Raw genomic sequence first — 23,953 nt, forward strand, 5'->3', positions numbered from 1 at the left:
GCATTGAATAAACCTCAGACAAGCGGCTGGCTGTGTACTTTTGAGGTTGGTGGGCGTTTCTCATTTCCGCCCTCATGCAGCAGAAGTCAGCGCAATGCTGCTCACGGCTATAACTGGATTTATTTTTGGATCAAATTTGCTTTTCTCATTTTTCATTTGATCAAAAGGTCTTCACCTCCTCGTTCTTTGTTCTCAAACCAAACATACGCAGTAATTGATGCCAACGCTGGGCAACTGTTCACCTTTGAGGAAAATGGAAGAAGTTTAACTTTTCAAAGCAGTGCTTAGTTTGATAAACTGAAAACATATCAAAACAGTTAAAGTGCTCCAGATTTCAAATTCGCCACATTCTCAACAAAAAAATGTTTTTGACGTGGTGTTGATTAGATCAAATATGATCTGTTCTCATGAAGAGCAGGACGGTTGCAAATAAATATAATTCAACATGTGATTTTCATTCTGTGTTTGTTTCTATTTTTCACTATTTTGTACATGTGGGTTACAACAAGTTTGAATCTTACAGAGCCGGTATTCAGACTTTATGAAGGTGCAACTAATTAAAATGTAAATCAATGTGGAATGGTCACAAATGTAAATTACAGAAACAAAGACAATGCAAGCAGCAGTGTGACTGCAGTGAAGTTACAGGTGATAATAGTACAGGAGGACGACAGTGAATATGCACCCACTGAAGTACTATTTTATATGGAAGAGGAGATGAGGAGTTGCTTAAGCCTCATTGCCAAACCATAGTATTTCCAGAAATGTGTCTATTCTGGCAACAGGTAATGAGTTTTAGATTGCATATCAGACTCAATATTTTCTCAAAGAACAACAAGAATCTTCTTAAACAGTTTACACTCAGTCGTACCATGAAAAATACACACGCACGCAGAAAAGCCAATCTAACGATAACATGTTTAAGAATTTAATGATTTTTTCCAAAGTAAAGCCAAAAATAATGGTGTATAAAACAAATGGTAACAGCTTTTTGTGTGTGCATGCTGGTTTCAGGCGTCCCCTGTATTGGAACTAATGACAGAGCAGTTTGGTTTGGCCTTTTGATCTGAGGGGCTGTTACAGGACAGAGCAATAACCGCAGCAGCTGCTGGGAGACGAGGCAGGTAAGGGTCGCTTTGTGCGTCCCCACAACATGACCTTTGACCCGGCGCCGGGGGGGGGGGGGGGTTGGCTTGTTCTCTCAGCTACTTCTAACGAAGCACAGGAGACACCTGGACCTCCCAGTGGAGTCGCGGAGAAGCCACTGACACAAAGGGGAGCTCCGACGCTTCCCAAGCTAAGCTCTGGCTTTCTAAAAGGTGTTATAATTGATTCATACAAGAATATTGCCAAAACAGTGCATTACACAGTAAGTAGAGATGAGCTGCTGGTGAGTGATTGCTTTCTGGCTGCTCCGCTTTGCTGTGGGATGCCCTTGTCATCCAGCTGAAAGCTCTTTATGTGGATTGTTCTCATCAGCCGTAATTAACCAGAGGTGATGCAGCACTTCTGACCTTTTCTAATTGCTCCCCATCCCGCGGCCTGCACTACTATTAGCTGCAGCAGGCTCTCAGGCTAGTCGGGGAAAAGCTTAAACAGACCTCCCATTAAAGCAGCTTACTCCGCTGAGGCAACCTTTTGAAAAGTGGATGAAGGGAGCGAAATAAGTTTTACTGGATATCAACCACCGACTTTCCTGTGTACTTAATGACATAAGCGACAAATCAGAAGACACATTTTGCTCTTTTAAAATGCTAATCCTTTGCTATGCGTTACTGAAGACAATCCTCTCCCAGGCAAGATAGAAATGCGACATGTGTCGTGTCCGTACTTCGACTGTATTGTTTTCCATCGGGGGCCTGCCGGACCGACACCGGAGACCATATTAGTGCGGGGGCTGGAGCCGAGCTCCAGCAGCTGACTCAGCCACCTGGGAGCCAAACGTCTTGGCTTGTTTATTTCCGTAGTTCTTCACCCTTATCCCAAACAACACAGGTTTTTACCCCTGTTTGCAGCGCTTAGCTGCACACAATGCAATGCAGAGAGGAGAAGACCGACAAGCGGACGGAGACGTTACATTTCTCTGCAGACTGTGAAAATGTGGCTTCATTTCTTTGCATATATTACAAGCAGTAGTGACAGCAATCACAATCTTAGGATAAACCACAGTAAGTAGTCTGCTTAACTGTTAAGTAGTTTCTTAATTCATTCCTAATCTCCAGGAGCAACATTGGATGGTTAACCGTGACATGCAGCACCAGGTAACCATGAGCAACATCGAATCGTGATCAACCAAACCAGCACGGTGCTAAAACACCCGCGGGTTTGTCAGGTAAATAATTCAGTATCTTCTGCACAATGTTCTTGTCCTGTAACCCGGAGCTAAACCTCCAGAAGAGCTGGTTCTCCACAGGAGTGACCTAAAACAACAGCGTTTAAAGCTGGAGAGTTAAACAGCTGAAACGTGCCACGCACAGAGCTCCGGAAAGCCGAGGGGAGTTGCAGATTCAGGTCATAATCATCTTTAAGTTCCTCAACACAAGCTCGCCCCTATTATTGATTACGGCTTTCATTTATTCACCAAGCAAAAACATGAAGACATTCTCTGGTTCAAGCCTCTGAAATGTGACTATTTGACCCTTTTCTCGGTTTTAAATTTGGGTTTGGGACCGCTTTTGGAAAAATAAGCAACATAAAGAGACAACTTAGAAGATGGGGAAAATTAAATGGACACTGTCTTTTTTAATACTATTTTCAAAAATGTTGTCGATGACATCATCTTCGATAATGAACCTAATCATAAGATTATCGTATTTCTTTGACTTTTCTAGTGCTTTTAATACTTTTCAACCACACATTTTAGCGAAAAAAATGTATGACTTTTAAACTACACAATACAACTATTGCTTGGGTTTTAGATGACCTTTTATCTCGACCACAGTTTGTCAGGCTTAATAAAAAATGTTCTGACACTATTCTAACTCAAACTGGAGCACCACAGGGAACAGTTTAAGTCCCCTTTTTATTCTCACTTTATACAGCTGACTACAGGCAGAGCTGTGTGTCCTGTAACATTCAAAAGTTCTCAGATGACACTGCCCTGGTCGGTCTCCTTACCCGAGGCAATGACCTGGCCTATAAACGGGAGGTTGAATCTTTGGTCAGCTGGTGTGATGACAATTTCTTAAAACTAAATATAGGAAAGACCAAAGAGTTGGTAATCGATTTCAGAAGGAAGAAAGAGGCGGTCTCCCCAGTGATAATTGCAGGTCAGCAGATAGAAATTGTGCAGTCATATAAATATCCTGGGACAGTAAATTAAACTGAAAAAAAGAACACTGATGCTGTATTTAAAAAGGCTCAGTCAAGACTTTTCTTCTTGAGGAAGCTTAGATGCTTTGACATAAGCAGAACGCTTCTTTATGTGTTTTATCAGGGGATCTTAGCTAGTGTCCTCTTTTATGCTGTGCTCTGCTGAGGGGGTCGGGGGTGGAGGGGGCGGCTTGACTGTGGATGATAAAAACAGGATCAATAAAATGATCAGAAAGGCTGGCTCAGTGATTGGCCTTCCCCCGGACTCACTAGAGGTCACTCTGGAAAAGAGATCAAGGGCCAAGTTAAAAATGATTGTTTTCTCTGAAAGCCATCCACTACACTGTGTCTTTAAAGGCCTGTGAAGTTCATTCAGTGAGCGATTCAGGATGCCAAAGTGTTCGACCCAACGACTGAGAAGGTCTTTTGTCTCGGCAGCAGTTCACCTTTAGTTGTGGTTTTTAGATTTAAATTTTGCATCTTTCGATGTCGGTTATGTGTCTTGTTGTCTTGTGTCATACGGCATTTTCTGGTGTTTGTTCTTGTAACGTGTGTTTTGTCTGTTGTGCACTGTGAACTTTGTATGTTGTTGTCTGTATGAGTCTGTTGTTGTTTTTGGTGACAAATGAGATTCCCCACTGGGACAGTTTTCTATCCATCCATCCTTCCATCCTTCCATCCATCCATGTGGAAGCATGTAAGAGTGGAGCCCCCTTAGTGTTTTGAAACTCAGCTTTATCCTCCACACGGGCCGACTTACCTGTGACAAGCTCCCTCACTTCTGCGTCGACAGTCTTTCTCAGCAGGCGGAGGAGAGCTGGGATCCCTCCTGCGTTCCTCACAGCGACCTTGTTCTCATCCATAGCTTTCCCATACACGAGGTTCCTCAGAGCTCCACAAGAGTTCTTCTGGACCTCAAGGACCTTGTGGTCTAGCAGGTCCACCAGATGTTTAATTCCTCCCAGTCGACACACCTATGGACGACGCGAGTGAGATTAGGTGGGGAAAGATTCTGACCACAAAGAGCTGTTATTTTCATCTTGTATACTAGGGAGAGCAAAATCCTGTATGCATTCATTCTACACAAAGCGAATTAAATCATACTGAGATACAAACTATTCAAATTGCTAATCTATGTCCAAAAAAATAAAAAAGCCTTTCGAGGAGATAGTAATTTAAAAGACTAAATTAACGTTTTCATCTTGAGAAGAATGCTCGGAAAGGATTGCTCTCTCTTTTCTGCTTTTCATTGTATAGAATAAGTCATTTTGTGATGTGTGACATTTGGCATGCTGGGATAAAAAAACAAAAAAAACATTCTTCATCTCTGATGTATTTTCCCTCTTTCAACATTGTGTTGAGAAAGCACAAACTTGACCTTTAATGTTTTAAGTGAAAAACATTCACGTGTACTTCAGGTTAACCGCTGCAGTATGGTTGTTTCATCATTGGTTTGAGGCATAAGCGAGCAGTGTGACGATTCTGCCGTAGATTTCGCCTCTACGAAGGGTCTGCTGGGTCGTTGTAACATTTAATGGATCACAATTCATCCTGAGGGGAACATACATGTCTATGCAATCCATCCTAGAGAGGTGACAAGTTAAGACGTTTCATTTGAGGTCATCAAAGCCAGTATGCTCAATCTGCTCGTGGCCATGAGTGTCTTTACAAAATTATCTTAATTCCGCCAACAGTTATGAACTGACAAACTTTGTTGTTTTATCTGTTGTAGCTCTGGGCATCAGTTCAATTAAATATGATGACATTGTTTCACTTTAATAATAGCTGGGGTCTTGGAGTGGGACAATAGCATTAAGAATAGGCCCCATGATGCAACCAGCAAGAACAACATTAGCCAAAGTATTAAATAGCTACCACATTAAAACTGAAGGTGAGCGATAATGTCACTCAATAATCTTTCATTTTTACAAGAAAAATATCCATGACTGCAGTAGGTCTGGAGGCTCATGCTTAAGGCAGAGCATGGGGACTTTGGTGGACGCTTACAACGAACACTTTGGATTGTACGGAAATCGGTTGAGTCCAGATGAAGAAAAAGTCCTTATAATGAGACACAGTATGGCATTTGGGGTACCAAACCTACCTCAGACTTAACCCGATTATCCCCAAAGCACAGGTGCTGCAGGTAGGCGGCGGCGTTGGCCTGCACGGAGGGGAAGTGGTGCTGCAGCATGTGAATCACCTCAGTCAGCTCTGGATCGCGCCAAGCAAACTCCCTAAAGTTACAGATGGGGAGCAAAGGAATCAGTGTGAAGAAGAAAAAAAGAAAAGTTTTTCCTTAAAAACACATGCACATTGACCAAAATAATGAATTCAACAACTCAGGGCTTGCTAATAAGAAAAGGAAATCACGTTAGCATCCGTTTCTATCCATTTGGTCACAATCACTTTTTCTGAATGTGGTACAGTAAAGAAAGAAGTGAGGAATGTGTCGCCTCAAGAGATCTTGAAATATGGGGACAATTTTTTAAGTTAACAAAATCAGAGTACTTATTAAAATGTATATCTGTCTTTGACACAGAGTACACATGTATCTAAGAACAAAATGATATCACTGGTGTTTGAGTTGTGACAGGCATGCTTTACATGCAACAAGCTGGTCACACCGTTTTAGTTTTAAATCACAGCACAAAGCTGAAAAACACCCTGGAAAGAGACCCTGTTAGATATTGTAGGAAAGAGGAAATTGTACTTCCAGACCGGGGTCATGGTCCCCCGCCTCCTCCCTCTGGTGCACTCTATACAAGTAGTTACACTACAGCAACATACACGGGTGTAAACAACGTTCCCGATGTGCAGAGGTCAACCCACTCTCTACGCTTACACGTCTGACGGACAAGAGCAGACGCAGCACTTTAGAGTATGTGAGAGTTTATTGTTGAGAGGCCAAGCACCGGAGAGCCAGCTTAAAAGCTAGAGTTGCATGTGACTACCCATGGAGCTCCCTGTTTGAATAGAAAGAGGACACCGGTGTTGACCCAGCAGAACAGCGATGCCTTGTAAGCGTTCGTAGTCCCTCCGGTTGACTGTTTCCTGCTACACTGTGCTGGTTACTCACCACTGGCTACGTCTTATAGTTAAGAAAACACAGCAGAATTAAACTCGAATATGAGCAGGACTTACCTGGGATCCTTCTGAATGCTGTCTATAGAGGGTGAGCGGTTAGCACCGTCGTCCATGCTAACAGCCTGGCGAGTGTAGTTGGGATCAGTGGGCCGGTACTGCGCTGAGCGATACGGATCAGCATAGGTGGCTGCTGTGTTAAGAGCATAGTTGTTTCTTTGGTAGATCATAGCACTGCGCTGGCTGGGGGTCCGCTGGAGACTCCCCACACCTGAGGGGCCAGAAAAAAAACAAAAAAAAAAACTTAAAAAGAGGAAAAACACAGATGCGAGCTGGCAAAGTAATTTTAGTGGCGATTAGCGGCATTCAAACCTTTTCAGCTACACTGAGCGCTGCTCACCGGTAGCTTACCACTTCAAACCAGACTGAGAATACAAACATGCGCTCGTTCCATCAGACTCAGCAACTTTGGAAATCTGGAACCAATTAATGATGAGAATAAAACACAGCTCCCATGGCGCCACAAAGTAGAAGACGTCTTCTTCAAGGGGCTGTTTGCATGTTGTTTTGCTCTTACAAGCTGGTGTTCAAACTAAGGGATCCTGCTGGTTTTCAAAGGGGGGCGGGAAGACTCAACTTGCTCACAGATCCAAAAATCCTTTCCTCAATGTCTTCTCGCTCCTTTGTGCCACTGTGTTCTGAGGCCAAATGCAGCAGAGAGGCAACGGTAAACCATGACCAACTCCAAGACCGCCAGAGAAACACTAGTAAAGCAGAAGCATCACAAACAAAGTCATCCTTCCAGACAAGGTCCAATATCCAGCCCCGACGACAACTCTCTTCAGTCGTCTTCCTCATTTAATTCGCTCCTCGTCATGTTATGACCTACTTTTTTTAACACAATGGGTCAGAAACACAGAGCTGCGTAAACAAGCTGGTTGTGCTTAGTCCTCCTTCTCGCCAGTGCCACGTGATGTGTGGCAGCGTGACTGGTTAGATCACTATCAGAGTGCCAGCAGGACTGGGCATGTGCATGTTTCTGCTCCCTCCCACCAGAAAGCAAGACGTTTTCTACTGGTGGGTTCTCTCCAAAAACACAATTTCTCACATCAGTGCACTTCTATGTTGGGCAGCAGCACTTCCCTGCAATATGGTTATCTCCCAAAATAGAGCCAAAGACACTAGGAGGACATATTATAAACAAAATAGTGTCGCAGTGCAATTTTAGTCAAACTATTTGGGTTTCATGTCCCATCTTTTCAGCCCAGGATCAATATTTCTCTGTTACAAAAAAATATAGAAGTGCAATCTTCCAGAAAAAGATCAAAGAAAATGCATGGGAAGCCGGTGGAAAGAGGGGGGGCGAGGGTGGAGGGACCGGGGGTATATGGCCCATTGAAATGTAATTTCCCAACATAACAAAGAAAACCCTGGGATTAAATTGGATTTTTCTAATGAGGTAGCGCTTACAAAGAGTCCATATTGAACACCCCCTCCAGCTCCGCCCCACTCTCCTTTACTCGATGGAGCCGGCATAAACACATTATAGTGGCCCGTCTGGGGGCCTCTTCGCAGCATCAATAGCATTTATTAGTCAACTTATCGGTCTAAGCAGATCTCCTGTGTGCCAAGGAGGGAGCTGAATGGAGTGTGTGTGTGTCAGTGCAAACTAAGCATGTGTCTCTGAGGCAGAAGGGATGATGAGACGAGAATGCCAACATCAGGAGAGCCAGAAGAAAGCAGGCTGTGGGTAACCAAGCTGTCCCCCAGCCTCTCCATCCTTCTTTTCATTCTCCGCATGACACACGGGTAATGGACTCCTTTGTGGCAGGATGACATATCAGTACCTGCCTATTAACTCATGTCTAACCCTTTCTGCTGACAGTAGAGGGAGGAACAGAAAGGGAGGCCGAGACGGAGAGGGTGACAAAGTGAAAGAAAAATAGAAAGCAAAGAAGAAAGACATGACATGGGTAGTGGTAGAGCTAAAGGGCAGATGGACAGAGAAATCGTGTTCCCAAAGGAAGGCAAGACTGCAGCGTCATGGGACTGTGGATTAAGAGGAAAAGACGGGGAGATTTCAAGAAAAAGGGAACGTCTGTACTTGATAAGAGCAAGAAAGTGCTCGGAATGCAAAGATGGGTCCGCTTGAAATGGAAATGTTATTGGAGAAGAATTGTGCTTGAATAAGAACACAAAAAAGTAAGAAAACTGTAAGTAAGTTTCTCGTAAGCTTGGAAATAGTTTGATAGTCTCATTACGCACGCACGCAAACACGCACACACACTAACAAGGATTTCCAACTGTTTTTGCACTGCGAACTAATATCCTATTGACAACACTGTTGCAATATCATGACTGCTGCAGCTTAAACATCACTGTATTTAGGAAACCGCATGATATTATATGATAAGTTCCCTTTGATCCCCTTCAACATTAGTTCATCATTTTATCTGGCGAGGTGCCACGGTAATAGAAACACAGTACCTGCTGGTAGCTCATGACGGACGGGTTACTCCATATTGATGTCAAACTCAAACAAACTAAATCAAAATTAGGCAGACAAATTGCCGATGGAGATGCCAAATTATTACTCAACAGCACAGTCGTCTGCAGGTCTATATAAGCACAGCTACTAATTTCAGAGTACATAACAGTGCGGAAGCTAAATACACTCGTGACTTCAAGGGTTGTTGTATAGTCTCCTGTCTTGACGTTTTGTTCTGCTTACAATCCAGAAGGCAAAATCACATGAATATCGCCTGACAAAAATGTACCTTTAGAGTTACCAAGACATTAAAAAACTCCTAATATTCAGTATACTGACTTTTTAGTATTGTTTCAACTTCAGTCCTACACTTGTGAGTTAACATTTCTTTCCGGTAACATTATCGCCGGCAGCTTTCAATTAGTGAGAAAAAAAACAAAGCAGATAAAATTTACAGAACAATAGCAGGGGTATTGTCTTATCTGCAGTGGTACATCTTTACAAGGTGACAGCCAATAGACAGCAGGCAATTAAAGTAAATAGACAACGAGTGCATCTTTCGGGGTATCGTCTTATGATGGTGTCACGTCCCTTGTGGGTGGTTTGTCTTCATCCTGACTCCTTGCCTCCTGTGTTTTGTTTTTTTTACATACTACACAATGTGGGACCAACCTGAGGCGCTCCTGTAGAGGGTGCCCTGCTGGGTGGGGCTGCGGTACAACGGGCCCTGGAACGTCCGGTCCTCGTAGATTGGAGCAATGTGGCGGTCCGGGGACACGTTTGACCTCAAGTCTGGGCCAAGCTGGCTGTGTTGACTGGCGTATGAGCTCCGCATTCCTGGGGATGAAGGAGAGCGGTGAGCTGATGAGTGGTTTATACATGCAGAATGATCTGGTGATACACAGACAGTTAAGTGTCTAGGGTTTGAGCCCTTCTGTCATTCAACTCCCATGTGTCCTGTCAAAGTCCCCCCTCCCCTCCCCGTTGTGGTATGAGAATCAATTTTAGATACTTGCTTGATTTAGGCAATCAATCACAGTAGCGCTCATGTCTCCTTTAATTGTTGTCAACGCTAATGTCATTGTTGCTTGGTAATGCGGTTCACCGCGATGCAAAGTCTGCTCTGCATTAGCATACAACAATAACACGACGGTCGACACTGACCAAAATGAAAGAAGACGTGATGCTCACTGCGTCCTCTCTCAAGCAAGTGTCAGGATTATACATTATGTTCTTCACAGGATGAATATTTATGGAAACAAAAACAGGAAGAATGTATATGTATGAGTAAAAAAAGAGATACATTGTATAAAAAGATATCAAAAATTAAACATGATTCTTTCAGACAAGATCAAATGTCTGTGTGTTGTTCCACATTAGATAAAGTTGACACACCTGCTTGAACAATGTAAATTAAGTTGAGAATAAAACAAATTATGGAATCCCTATGAAATGTGTTTTTTCACCCCAAATAAAGACTTAAAATACCATGAAAATTACCATGTTTAAATCTCATGTCCAATTCTCTATGAAGCTAGAAAGCCTCAACACAAAACGCCATCTTCAAGCTAGCACTGATAAAGACAGAATGCTGCATTGGCTGATGTCATGTGTTGCACTTGAACACAACACAAAGAACACAGTCCTTTGTCATCATCCACGTATGTTCTGCACCAGCCGGACAGGAAATAACGAGTCAATAGTCTGTAATTGTCCTTCAAAGAATATTGTGGAGAGATGAACAAAATCTCGTTATAAACTTGGTATACAAATTGAGAAAATGTTCGAAAAAGTCTGGTATGGGAAAACAGCTTCTAGAATCAGCAATATCTACCCTGAAGAAAGTGAGACAAATACACACCGGCCTGACAGGTGAGGGATCTAATCCAAAAAAAAAAGGGATTAAAAGTCTGCAGGGGCAACATGAGGCAGTAAATCCTGTCTGACTCTGATTCAGTCTTGAAACAATAACAGGAAGAGGCAACAACAATATCTGTGTCTCTGAATCCATCCTCATAAACACGGTACACATCCTTGAGACCCCTTACCAAACCAACCACAACATGCCTTCAAATCACAAATTGGGCACCGCACATATCTGTGTTTTCTTCAAGAGGACGTGTGGATTCTTGAGCATTAAAATCCTCCTGTGTGCCTCAACCCTCCAGGTGAAGCACATTGCTGACTGTCAAAAAGAGCCTGCTGGTCTCCTACACCACAGAGAAATCCACAAATTCACAAAAAATTAAAACAACAATAGGTAAAAAGTATGTTACAGTTATGATAAAAAACATTGTACAAAATGAAATCAAATGGTTCTGTCTTTTGAGACTTTTTTTCAGTCTTTTGAGGCTGAAAGGGACTACAATACCCAAAATATTGCTGTGTAGGAAATGAAAGGTGAGCTGTAAAGCTGCAAAATCCAAGAAATAAAAAGGTTAAATTCTTGGAATTGGCCATAATTACAGCATAATTTGGCTAATAATTCCCCCAATTATATTACACTTGGTGTAAATGTGTTATTCTCACAAGAAGTACAATAATGTCCGTTCCCTGTAAAGTTTTGAAGATCTCATGAATGCGTTATTCACTACGCTCTCATTTGAAGCTGAAGAAAAGTAAAGTAAATGGTGGATATAAAGAGATCTCGTGTTTGCTTTTCTTTATTCTCCATTTTGATCCGCATGCCGATGTTTCTATGTTTGTGTTAAAGCTCACATCAGTGAAGCTCACCACACTGTGAAGCCCAGTGGGCCAGTATACAGCTGGCAACTAACTGCTCATTGCACATTTCACGGGCCTCCAAACGCCACTTGGGTCTTCTCCAACTGCACAAGCTCAGTCCCAGACTGCTGCTGAACACCAGCTCGGCCATGCAGAACCAGCAAAATGAGGGATTCTTGTCACAGCTTGAGACGGAGGAAATTCATAAATGAGAACATTTGCCTCCTTTGGGAGAAGAGGGTCTTTGGCGACAAGGCGAGTGAACATTTCAGATGCAGAGAGCAGGTCAGACTTAGGCCGACCTCTGAAGCAGGAAGCAGTTAAGCCGCATTAAACGACCCAGCTAACCTCTCGCTGCATGACTAACGCATAGGAGAATTCATTACCTAGAATATTGTGGTTAGCGTTCATTAAAAAAGACTGTTGCACTCCACATTATGCACTCGCTAAGTTGATTGATAATCTTTTAAAAATATTCAAGCTGAAGTCTGAACAGTGGTTGTCCAGCTCAGATTTGGTGGTGTTCCATTAAACAACATGTCTAAATGCTCTATAATGTGTGTATTCTGTGCAGGTCAAGTGCAAGCTACTTGACGCTGAGCCACTTTGACAAAACACTAATTTGACTGTCAAGACTGTGTTTGACTTCAAATGAAGGGGTTTTTTTCAGATTTGTTTGTTATTTCATCACTTGCTGTTTGTTCAGCTTTCAGACACCTGTGCAGTAAAAGATGCTGGGTTTTTTTAAATATCAAAATGCTTTGGGGTTGAATTCCAATTGTCTGTTCCTATGTCAACAAATCAAACGTATCAATAGGCCCCTGCTGCGGCGGTACGTTGTTAGAACGTCACACGCCTCACATGCTCGCAGGGTTGTTTCTCAATTGTTTAAGAATTGCTTGGTGAAAAAAACATTACTTCATTTTGTGTTACAGTATTTATTTATTTTACATTATTCAAAAGAAATCATTTCTAAAAAGCATTCAATAAACTTAATGATCCACTTAATGGGTTTTAGGCACTGCAGGGTTCTCTTAGCTTTTAGTGTGCTCCCCTTGTGGCGTTTTGTTAAATTAAACATTTTTGCTTGAAAATATACTGCAGCTTCACAATGTCAGGCTCATCAATTAATTTTATTTCATATCATAAGCTCATCACCACAATCCTCTGAAATGGCAGGCATGTTGTTGTGAAGGGTCGGGCGTAAAAACTGCTGCCGCTGCTGCAGCCCAGTGCTGTAGTGGCAGCCTCAATGGCACAGGAAGCCTTTCACTCTGTGGCAGAGCACACAATAGCCACTAGCCGCAGCTTGGCAGGAAATCAGTTCTGTTGTTCAAAGGTTTAAGGGGGCTGAGGATATGAAAAGAGAGGAGGTAGTGGGACGACTTAAGGAAAAGGCGGTAGCAAAAGAGAACGAAAGCGAGAGAGAATATACTAGGGGGAGGTAAAGAAAGGATGAAAATGAAAAAGAGGGTTAATGAGGCCGTCTAGGACCACCAGAGACTTCTCATTCCATGTACAGCCCGCCTGTGACCGAGTGACACGGACAGAATCTTCCAGGCACAGGAGCCTTCGTGCATATCTCTCCCACTCAGCAGCCCGACTACCTTAGAGGAGACTAATCCGTCTGCCTTCTTTATTCGGCTCCCCTGGTAGTCAGGCTGCAGTGACTTCTGAAAAGCATCTGCAAATTGTCAGGGAGAAATAACATACTGCTGTCTATTGAGAATGAATGGCCCACATTCCTGGTGCGTTATAGTCATTTAATTCTTCCCCTCAGCCCTTTCACCGTGGCTTTAACAGATTACACTTGGCAGAGGCGAGATGAAGGGCGGTGGCGGGCTTGGCGCGTGCTCGCTCTGGAGAAACAAACACTTAAATGGATGCAGCTGACTGCATTCCTCAACAAGAATCATTTTCTTAAATCACATTTTTTTCCTCTGCAGATTAACAGGAGAGGTGAAATGATCATTCGTCAAATTCTTAATTACTTTAAAGTGAGAATAGGTATAAAAAAAGAAGTGCATGATGGTGGATTGCCATCTCGCCTCGCTCAGTTTGTCGCAATCTGCTCTGAAATGGACATTGTACCTAATGGCCACATTATTAGGAACAATTTGTCTTCATTTTACATTTTTCAGCGGCAGAGGGAAGGTATGACTTCCTGCCAATGACAGTGGAGAGAGGGGAGCCAGGTGGGTGGTGGGGGGGGGGGGGGAGGAGGCACGGTAAAAAAGAGAAAAGCACAAGATAAGAAAGGAAAAAACACAAGTAAAGGGATAGAAGTCTGCTGAAAGGCAAACAAGGAAACCACACAATGCGTGACAGAGCAAAAGAGAGAAGAGGAAAGGAGACAAAGCATCTTCTGATAGTTACTGACAGAAAACCACCAACAGCAACAATATCAAGGTTAGGCTGTCACATGGCGTTTGCCAAATGCTTGCAATTGAGCCTGATCACATGAACATCCCATTTCCTTCCACTATGGCTCATCAAACACGTGTGACAAATTACTGTGTCAAGAGGTTGGGCTCCACTGTGGTGTGTGAGAGAGAAAGAAAGACAGTGAAGGGACAGACTGAGGGGGAGAGAGAGAGAGAGAGAGAGAGAGAGAGAGAGAGAGAGAGAGAGAGAGAGAGAGAGAGAGAGAGAGAAAGAGAGAGAGAGAGAGACTGACTGGTGTCTCCCTTTGCTTAAAGGACAGAGACTGAAAACCCATTTGTGTCAGCTTGAAACATCATCACTCAGAGCCGTGTGACGTAAAATGCCTCCTTACAAGAACCTGCATGTGAAAATGAATGTTTGACAGAAGGTTAACGCATAAAATGAAGAATTCTGTCAACAAGAGGTCACACCGCCTCTTTGATTTAAAGATGGTTTGGATTATGAACAGAATGGAGGGCTGAGAAACACAAGAAGAAACACAAGAATGCTCTTCTTGAAACCACCTCACCTCTTAACGCGTTTGTCTTTTGTAATGTGTACCAGCATTGTTTGTTTCTGTATGGTTCAAACTAGAGATTACCACTACGCAGACATTCATGTGTATTGTGATGATAAGCAATAGGTTAAAATGGGGAAAAAAAAACCTAGAGACAATACAGGCCTGCCCAGCTGAGTAGATTACACCATGTAGCGTTTGATATCACAGCGGGTAATACTATAAACATGGTACACATGGCAATTGGTGGGAGATGATTATTTCACAGAGAACCAATAAAAGACAAATGTGCACATTCAGCAACTACATGCAAACACGGTGCAGTGAGGATGATGGGAAATCACCTTGAACGTCATCATCAACCAGGGCATCTGAGGATATCCCCAGGCAGCAGGAAGTCAAGCAGAAAACAGTCCATTAAGCTTGGAAACATCATGTAGTGTTTTGCTTCTTTTACCTTTTGGAGGGAAACTAAACTCTTTGCTTTTTGGTGGAATCCCGCTTTCACCTGTTACGAATGACTACTTTGATTTCTTTCTCCGGCTGAAAATGTAATAATATGATATGGAATACAAATAGTGAAATGTGAGTAAATGTGTGATTTTGCTGTGTAATAACTATTGTTTCTATTATTGTGTGAAAGCTACACTCTTATCTACAGGAGAGCTGAGAATGAGTCGGCAGAGGCCGGCCTCTTCCTGTGGCTGCGGGGGGAAATTGCTTTGCTCCAGATTCTAACAGGATACGTGTTTCGCTCTAAAACATTAGTCAGCGTGTGTCCTAGAAGGATGACACACAAGCTAGTTTCGGCGGGCAGGTTTTCCAATTATTATCTTCCTGATCGCCTCAACCGTTCTGATTAAATTACAAACACACAAACACACACAGTTAAACAGCCACCTCATATTGTCCTTGGAGAGTGCGTTCCGTACGGCCGTGATAATGCACTCATCAAAATAATGGATTCCCACTGAACTCCATTATGTGTTGTGGAAATGTCTTCTTTTACCTTCCTTGTTATTTCACTACAGAGGTATAAAATTTAATTGCAGATCACCTGCAAATTAAAAATGCCTTGTTTACTCGACATCCACCAATATTCTTGATCAATTTGCTCAATTTAAAACCGCAACATAACCGGAGCTGAAAATAGGTTTCTCGTTCGATTGTCATTAGCAAAACTAAATATGATTAGCAGTCTGTTATAGTCTTTGGGCTAATATTTATCTTCTTGCAGGAACTATGTTTTGGCTTCACACCAAGACAATCGCTAACCTCACAGTCGCTCTTCATTCTCAGATTCATTATGCCGAGCGCAGAGCCAACAACAAGCCAACAAGAAATGTACCGCTGACCAAATATTTACAGCCAGTTTTACAAATCCTCAACTCAAGGAGTTTAGAAGAATTCATGGAAAGCAATTATGTGACAGCCGACAAAGATGGCAATCTTTTTATGAGATTAGGTTTGAGCAGACTGCTAGCTGAAACAGTGTAAACGTGTGTGTGTGTGTGTGTATTTGAGCACCTGTGAGGCTGTCAGGTCGCGTCATCCTCTCGTAAATGTCATAGCTCTGGGGTCCGTAGGGGTCTGGGTTGTGCAGCATGGAGCGGGGCAGAGTGGAGCTGAAGTGCTGGGGCACGGCGGTCATGCTAGCTCTGACTGGAGACGACGAGTGAGTAGGCTGCTTCGTCAGTGGAGGGTTGATGCTCTCCGCCATCGTCAGAGGCGAGCCCATGCGGCCCGACGATGACCCCGCCGAGGCCTGATAAGGCGAGGTTGTTCGGCTGGCGCCTCCCGACCGGGAATTCGTGGAGCCCATGCGTCGCAGCGCAGCGGGGGAGTTTTTCTGCGTGGTGTAGGGCGAGCCGTTTCCGGCCGCGACGGTGTTGCCGGCGCGCTGGGCAGAGGGCAAGGTTGTGGAGAAGATGCTGGAGAGGGGCTTGGGTTCGGTTACAACGGGGGAGCCGTACCCACTGCCGACGGAGGTACGCAGGGAGCCGCGGGAGGGGGACATACTGCTGGCGTAGGCTGGCGAGTGAGAGCGAGAAGGCACGGAGCTTACCCTCCGCATAGCACGACCCGGCACAGCTGTCGAAACTGCCGGACCCTGCACGTCAGAAAGAGACCAACATGGCTTCATGCATTTGTTGGATTCAGGAGCTCTACAATCATTCACAGGCATGTTGTACTTTCTGTTCTAAAAAAACACAGCATTAGAAAAAACAATTCATTACAGGATGACTTTACTCTGGGCCATGTTTATTTCCAACCCCCACCCCGGCCCCCCCGGCCCCCCCACCTCGTCGTGTGTGACAACGCCATTTGGTTTCTCAGTGGTCTGTGTGTACAGCGCTGTATGGAGCATGATTATATCGCAGTGCGAAGTGCACTGTTTGCCTTCTGTTCCTTTAAGCCTTATTTCGCTACCTTCACTGAGACAAAAAAATTGAACAGCAATTTTGGTGTTCCTCCTTTCTAATCATTAGAAGCTAATCGTCAATTATGTAAATAAACTTCATGAGGCCTTGGACACTGAAGAGTGGCTGTTGAATAAAATAAAATGAATATTTGCTGGTGTTACTCAGACGATAATACTTTAAAGATACATTTCGTACTCGACAACAGCAATATGTCGTCCGTAGACTGCTGGCAGTACCTGAGCTGAAGCCTGGCCCTCGGCCCTCGTATTCCTCCCCAGGGTACCAGTGCCGGCACCAGGGAAGGAGTGCTGCATCCTCAGCTCTGCCTTGCCCAGGTTCTGGCTGCTGACGTAGCCGCTGCCGGCATCCTGATAGCCGCTGTCCGAGTACGAGTTCATCTGAGTGGAGCTACGCGAATTCCCCGCGGATCCTGAGAGAGCGTGACAGAAAAGGAAGGCCAAAAATTAAATGCAGAGAGAGAGAGAAGATGGACGGGTAAGAGGAAGAGGAGACGGACACTTTGTACGTAGTTTCATAATAGACATAACCTTTACCTAGACAGCATTGTTAATGACAAATGGCCTAGCAGGTGCGAACCTTTCTGCCGTTACTATAATTATATATTTCCGAAGCTGTGATGAGCGATCAGTTGATATAGGTGACACTCAAAGTGTAAAGTGTGGAAAGGACAACGGTGCAGGGTGAAACAGTCTTTCTGTATCATCAAAGGAGAAATAATGATATAATTTGTCGTCAAATGATTGCCATGTACACTTAGCGGGACAATGCCGAGATAAGACCGCAGGGATGGGAGTGAGGGACTGCATACGATAGAGAGAAGGCAATAACAGACCCTCACTTTCATGGAGGGAGGACTGCTCCGGGGAGTACAGAGACACCTGCTCTGACTCGGTCCTGATGCGGTAGCTGGGTGACTGGGAGCTGTCAGTCACCCGAGACTTGGTGTCCCCTGCGGCGGAGGCATCTGGTAAGACACAGCAGAGCAGGGAGTCAGACAAAGAGGAAGGGCTTTGCGTCAGACACAATAAGAGTTTTTGGCTTTGGATGGAAAGATTCTAATAGGCATTAAAGCAGTGAACAATTGATGGAGTTGAGAGAAAACAAGAAACAATGATTTCGGCACCATTAGTTCCACGCTTGTGTACAGTGGAGTCATCAAATCGGAATAGTTTCACCGCACTAACATTTCACTACGTCTTCCTCTCATCATGACAACAAGCAGTGTGGAAAACAGGAAGTGGAGTCAGCCCTCTTATGTCCCTGTGCACAAGGTCCCCCCAAGTAATCCCAATCTAGTTAAGCGTGACCAGTGTCAATGAGTTACCATGCAATCACTGCAACAAAAGGCAGCAAGTGGAGGGGAACCGAGAGGCAAACATTGGCAGCCTGGGCTTTTCAAAATCCTGCCCGATTAGCAGGTGTGAGAATGAGAGTTGAATCCCATGAAGAAGCTGCCTGGTTGCCCAACCAACCTGTTGAATAGATCTGTTGACACAAAAGCCTAGCGTGGTGTTTGGCAACCTGACTTTTTGCACTCCCACCTCTGAAAATCTAAGGATGTTTGCCCATTTACAGATGGGACGGAGAGAGTCAGATTGAAAGAAAACACATTTGGCATGGCTTGTTCCTTCGGGACTTCAGCAGGTCCATTCGGAATCAAAAATCGTCACCATTTGCAAAAACATCTTGCCAATTGTGTCCCTTTCAGCAGTGCTACTAATTCAATTTGAATAGATAACCCCGCTTAAAATAACAACCGCATGAATTAAAAGTTTGTGTTTAGTTCGGCTTTCTTGCTCGCCCACTCACTGTCTCTTTGTTTGTTTCTCCAATTTCATTCTTAACAAGATACACATCTCTAGGTACAATTAGAGAGCAGCATGATCCTCGTAGCAAGATTTACAATATTCATTTGAAACGACATGATTTTCTTAATTTATGCATGCAATGAATTCGTAATTTAGCTAATAAAACCACAGTATTACAGGTTGATATGATTAAACTTGTGCAAAAGACTTAATGCCCTCAAGGTCCTACCAATCACGCAACTGTGTAAATCCCACCCTGACAGAAGCAAACGTTTTGTCAGCCGTATGAAAACAGCACATTCGTGAAATGTGGGCCACTTTGCTCGTCAGTATATCAACACTGACAGCTCATGGGGACAACGCCACATTTCTTTGACGCATCTGTTGGTTAATAGCCGGACTTGAATTATATTTTGTTCATGCTAAAGAGTCTGAATCTCCAAACCTTCCTGCCAATTCCTATTAATAGGCCAGGATACAAATGACTACAGCACACTTACTCCATTTTTGTGGAAACCATCTGTAAATTGTACGCTGCTTGAAATAATTAAAACAAATATATCACAGGTGACAGCAACCGGGAGAGGTGGGGTGTAATGTGGAAGGGAAGAAATGATAATGAGATGCATAACATGCCTCAGCCACCTGGGGGAGGGTTGATGCTGCAGCACCCTCAGCATCAATATGGTTATTAAAACTTTCCGCAATAATAATTGTTCACACACACAGCAGAGGATGCAGCAAGGCTTAATCAACTTTATTTTTCATTTTTCTCTACGTGAACTTTTTTGGAGCTAAATGCTCTTTGGCAACGGGCCCTGACACACAGAAAGAAGGTAATTAAAATTGTATGTGGATGATACAAGAGACCTGTTTAAGTATTTACAGAAAAACAATGAGATTCTAGGTTTTATAAGAACAGGAAGCATTTATATGTCCTTCAAATGTAAGTAATAATCTAACCGAACTACTCTTTTGTCTCCTTCGATCTCAGCAATGATTCTGTGTCTGGCACCCAGCGTGTCGTTTCAGACCACAGGGTTTTTTATACTGAGCCTTGACCCGGTTTGATAAATGAGATGCCAAAATGTCGGAAACAGAAATGGAAGACTTCATGTGGGTGATGCAAGAGACAACAGGAAAGGAAGAAAGAGAGACAGAAAGAAAGACAAAAAGAAAGAAAGAAAAAAACAACCTTTTTCACACACTGAAGATTACATTTTATTGGCTTCCATTATCCATGTTTTGAAGGGTTTTTGACATTGACAATAAGTTCTTTTATATGTTACAATTGAAAGTTGTTATTGTTGCTGTTTTCAGCCACTCTGGATAGAGTATTAGTTTTTTTTCCGAAGAAACTGAAGAAGAGAGTTGGAAATTATTCCAGATGAATTTGAAAACTTGGTTTGCAGTTGAATATGTATCTCTACTACTTCCGCTCACTTTCGTAACCTCAGTTGTCAAAGCACCCAAAGGCCCCCCAAAACATTTTCTTGTCTATTAATTATGTATTAGATAAAACTACGAAATATGGTTTACAGTCAAGCTGCACCCATACAGACACTGAGCATGTCTGTAGCTTATAAGAATTTTATTTAGACTTTCCTCTTTGCTTTTTGGTCAATATTTCACTATTTCTAACAAATGTGTTAGAAAATTATGTGAGTTTAAAAAAGAAGTCACATATAGAGGTTTTGGAGACAATCAGAAGGATCATGTTATATTATATATCAGCCTTTTTGCACCACATAATACCAACAACAACCACACGCACGACTCGCTCTATTCCAACATCAATTTCTGACACAGCAATCCTCTAAAAGTCAAATTTTTCTGCCCCCCGTTTTGGTTTAAAGATTCTTCCCATTTAGGAAAGTCTCAAGGATGGCAAGTGTGATGATGACTTGTTAACCTGTCAACATATTGAGGCAATGCATCTCTGAAGTAAAGAAGACGAGGGACCGAAACAGAAACCGTTCATTCTGTGGTGTTTTCTACCCTCAGGGGACACAAGGTGCCACTACATTGATATTTCCTGGGGCTAAAAGGCCGTTTCCACACTAACACTTTTATACACAACATCCAGACAGCAGAGACAGCCAGTGGTTCTTGTTGCCAATAAGCCCCACAGACAAACGTGGCCCACACATTTACACTTTCATTCATTTAGAATGAAAAAAGTACATTGCCACATCTCACTATCATTTATCATCTACCCTACAATGGTAAATCAATACGAAGCAAAACAGTGATCGTGATTAGTCCCTGGCGCCGTTCAAACACTAATGAAATGCATTCAGCGAGGAAATGGAGAATGGGCATCGAATGAGAAAACTATGTAAAATTCATATTCCCAGTCAATATGTACAACTATAACCCTTTAGGCTTTTCTGACAGGATTGACAATAACAGATTAATGACCATTGCAGAAATTTGCTATGTTCAACGATCCAATAAACAAGCCATGAAAGATTGGTGTCTTCAATTCATTATCAGGTCTCTAGTGAAGATCCTTCAAGGAAGTGGACTAAACCAACTGAGACCAAAGGGGTCTGGGAGAGATGCTTCCGCTCCACATCACGGATGGCGTTGTGTGTGAGTGGGCAGACATATCTTAGATAAATATTAAAACAAGAATACGCCTGGGGCTGTCTATTAATTTGAGCGTGGTTGAAATGCTTCATGTTAGCAAAGAACAGTTAAGCCTTACTTATGTCACACGTGCCACTATGTACAATCAAAATCAGTGTGATACTGAACAGAACCGGCTCATCCACTATCTTTTAGTGTGGACCTCATAAAGTAAACCAAGAATCAAGCCAAGCAGATGGGTATTTATGTCTCACGGCGGTTATTGATCACTGACTGGTGTAGTCAGGGTCAAACAGAAAGTAATGAAGTTTGCTTCAAACCTTTAGAGAGGGCATGTAAATAAGTCGGCAAAGTGGATAGGGCAACAAGAGACATCAGTAAAACAAGTACAATACATACTCAAACAGTAAAGGTATAATACAGTTTAAAAAAGGCGGGGAAAAAAAACACATACAGATCAGATTAAGTGGTTGGATACCATTTAAGGGATGAAATATTGAGTATTTATATGGCTCATACGTACAACTATGTTAATACTGATATCAATATCCACAGCAACAAGTGTCCCCTGGTCGGTGTCGTATGGTTCCAGTAAAACTCTCTGGGGTGAGCACTGATCAGTTGTCCCATATTAATTGTTTGACAAATATTGCACCATGCGTAAGTATCAGTTACCAATGAGTGAGTGTAGAGCACACGTAATATGATCTGAATGAATGTTAGCTTTGCTCGAATTGCACAGCAGAAACAGATTTTGTTCGGAAGAGGGATATCTGTCCAATCATTCCTGTTTGAGTGTACATACCTGCAGTTCTCCAAGGCATGGACTTCTCAGACGAGCTGTACGGGAGAAAACAGGAGAAGAAAAAGTGAGTATGTGCACTACAAGCCAGAGACACCACGATGGCGGACATGTGTGGAATCATGTGGAAGAGACACCTATCAGCCTCATGTACATTTTCCTTGGACCTTTCACAACAGGGTCACAGATGGTAATCACTGTTTGAATCTCCTCGCTGTTTATCTCAGAGTATACTGCCCGAGAGCAGATTTCATGTTTACAACTCAGATGTAAAGTCCATTCCTGTCATCTGTGTTTATCCGCACCTAAAAAGGTACCTTTGGTGACAGCTTGTGTTTCGAGGACCCATCAGCAATGAGAAATATTCTATAACTGAGGGAGTAGAAGCATATTTTCCACTCGCAGTTTCATAAACAAAACCAAAACAATTGGATACATCCTGTCTTAAGCTCTGGGAAAACACAGAAGTGATCATACAGTATATTCACACACACCGAGTGTACATGCTCACAGCACCCTGGCATCCTAAAGCAACCCTGACATGCTTTGCCGGTGTATATTCCAGCACAGAGAGAAATTCAGAGAGATACTCAGTGTCCAGAGAATAATGCGGCAGAATAATGGTCGAGCCAGAGAGTGGTCACAGTCGGTGACTTCTCAGCCTCAACACTGAGGATACCAAGCAGCAAAAACAGATCAGATCTCGGGAAAGTGTGTGGGTGATCGATGATGGATCGGCCTCGGTCAGTAGTTGAGGGATCATTCTTAATGGTGACATAAGAGCGAGAAAAGCATCCAACCAAGTTCCTAGTAGACTATGACAGAAATCCGTTCAATCCATTGGGAAACGTCTTCTAGACCGTTAGCCTGAGGCCTTCATACAGTAGACAAGCTACAAGAAAAGTGCCAAGTGAAACCACCAGTACTGGAAGTTTCCCCTCTCACCAGATAGGGGAGTGGGCTGTGAGAGGAATAGTTCCTGCCATTTGTCCATGATAGAGAAAACAGGCGTCAGACTCAAGGGGTTACCAAGAGTACCACTAGAAACCGACAGTACATGTTTTGATTGATAGTTGAGCATCTGATTTCATACGCTGATCTCCTCACAATGCTCGGCTCATGGATTGTGCATAACCAGACTATATTTTTTTTCTGGTCATTACCTGATGTGGCGACAGCTGCTATTTTTCTATCTAAAGGTGACACTCTGTGAACTTAAAGAAGCATGGCTCTCCGAATTTTAATGAGCACGCAGGCAATTAAAAAGAGGAAGTTGGGGGAGCTGTGCTCCACTGAACCACGGCAGGCAAAGTAGAAGAATAGTGACCATAATAATGATGCGCCATGCGTGCTGCATGCCGACCGGCTGGCTGGCTGGCTGGCTGAAGGCAGCGTAAAGAGATTGTAAAACTGCCGATAAACTGCTAATAAACTACGGGCCTAAACCTGACAGGACGCGTTCTTTCCCATCAACCCCTTTTGGCTAAGTGGAGGTTGCATCTTTTAGGAGTTTCCCTTGAGTTCAAGTTTGATGACCACACCCTTGTATGCTTGTAGAAGTGAAGGGAGCGGTCATCTCTGGAGGTGTCATGAAATGCAATGACTCCTATTACAACCCTAAAGTGCACGATCACCTTCTGCCGACAGTGTGAACTTTGTGGTTAAAGCTAATCTCCGGTCACACACACACACACATGTCCAGTGACAGTCATTTTATTCAACCTTCTATGTCTCTCTTTAAATTAAAAAGGTGTGAAA

At 43.2% G+C, this 23,953-nt stretch overlaps 1 protein-coding gene across 5 annotated transcripts in view; it reads right to left on the bottom strand.

The window, feature by feature from the left end:
* pkp4 (plakophilin 4) overlaps positions 1-23,953 on the bottom strand; it is a 70,962-nt gene that overhangs the window by 11,354 nt on the left and 35,655 nt on the right. For 2 of the 5 annotated variants that reach the window (XM_068572030.1, XM_068572034.1), the window contains 9 exons: positions 22,199-22,233; positions 17,826-17,957; positions 17,209-17,402; positions 16,077-16,659; positions 14,894-14,920; positions 9,557-9,721; positions 6,457-6,667; positions 5,417-5,549; positions 4,073-4,286 (listed from right to left, as the gene is read on the bottom strand). In XM_068572030.1, coding sequence (XP_068428131.1) covers positions 4,073-4,286; positions 5,417-5,549; positions 6,457-6,667; positions 9,557-9,721; positions 14,894-14,920; positions 16,077-16,659; positions 17,209-17,402; positions 17,826-17,957; positions 22,199-22,233 — 1,694 coding nt within the window. The remainder of the gene's footprint in view (positions 1-4,072; positions 4,287-5,416; positions 5,550-6,456; positions 6,668-9,556; positions 9,722-14,893; positions 14,921-16,076; positions 16,660-17,208; positions 17,403-17,825; positions 17,958-22,198; positions 22,234-23,953) is intronic. The other 3 variants (XM_068572031.1, XM_068572033.1, XM_068572032.1) reach the window with 3 other exon arrangements.

Source organism: Clinocottus analis, unplaced genomic scaffold (assembly GCF_023055335.1).
Source record: "Clinocottus analis isolate CAN_PGR_092001 unplaced genomic scaffold, fCliAna1.0.p SCAF_12, whole genome shotgun sequence".
Taxonomy (NCBI): Eukaryota; Metazoa; Chordata; class Actinopteri; order Perciformes; family Cottidae; genus Clinocottus; species Clinocottus analis.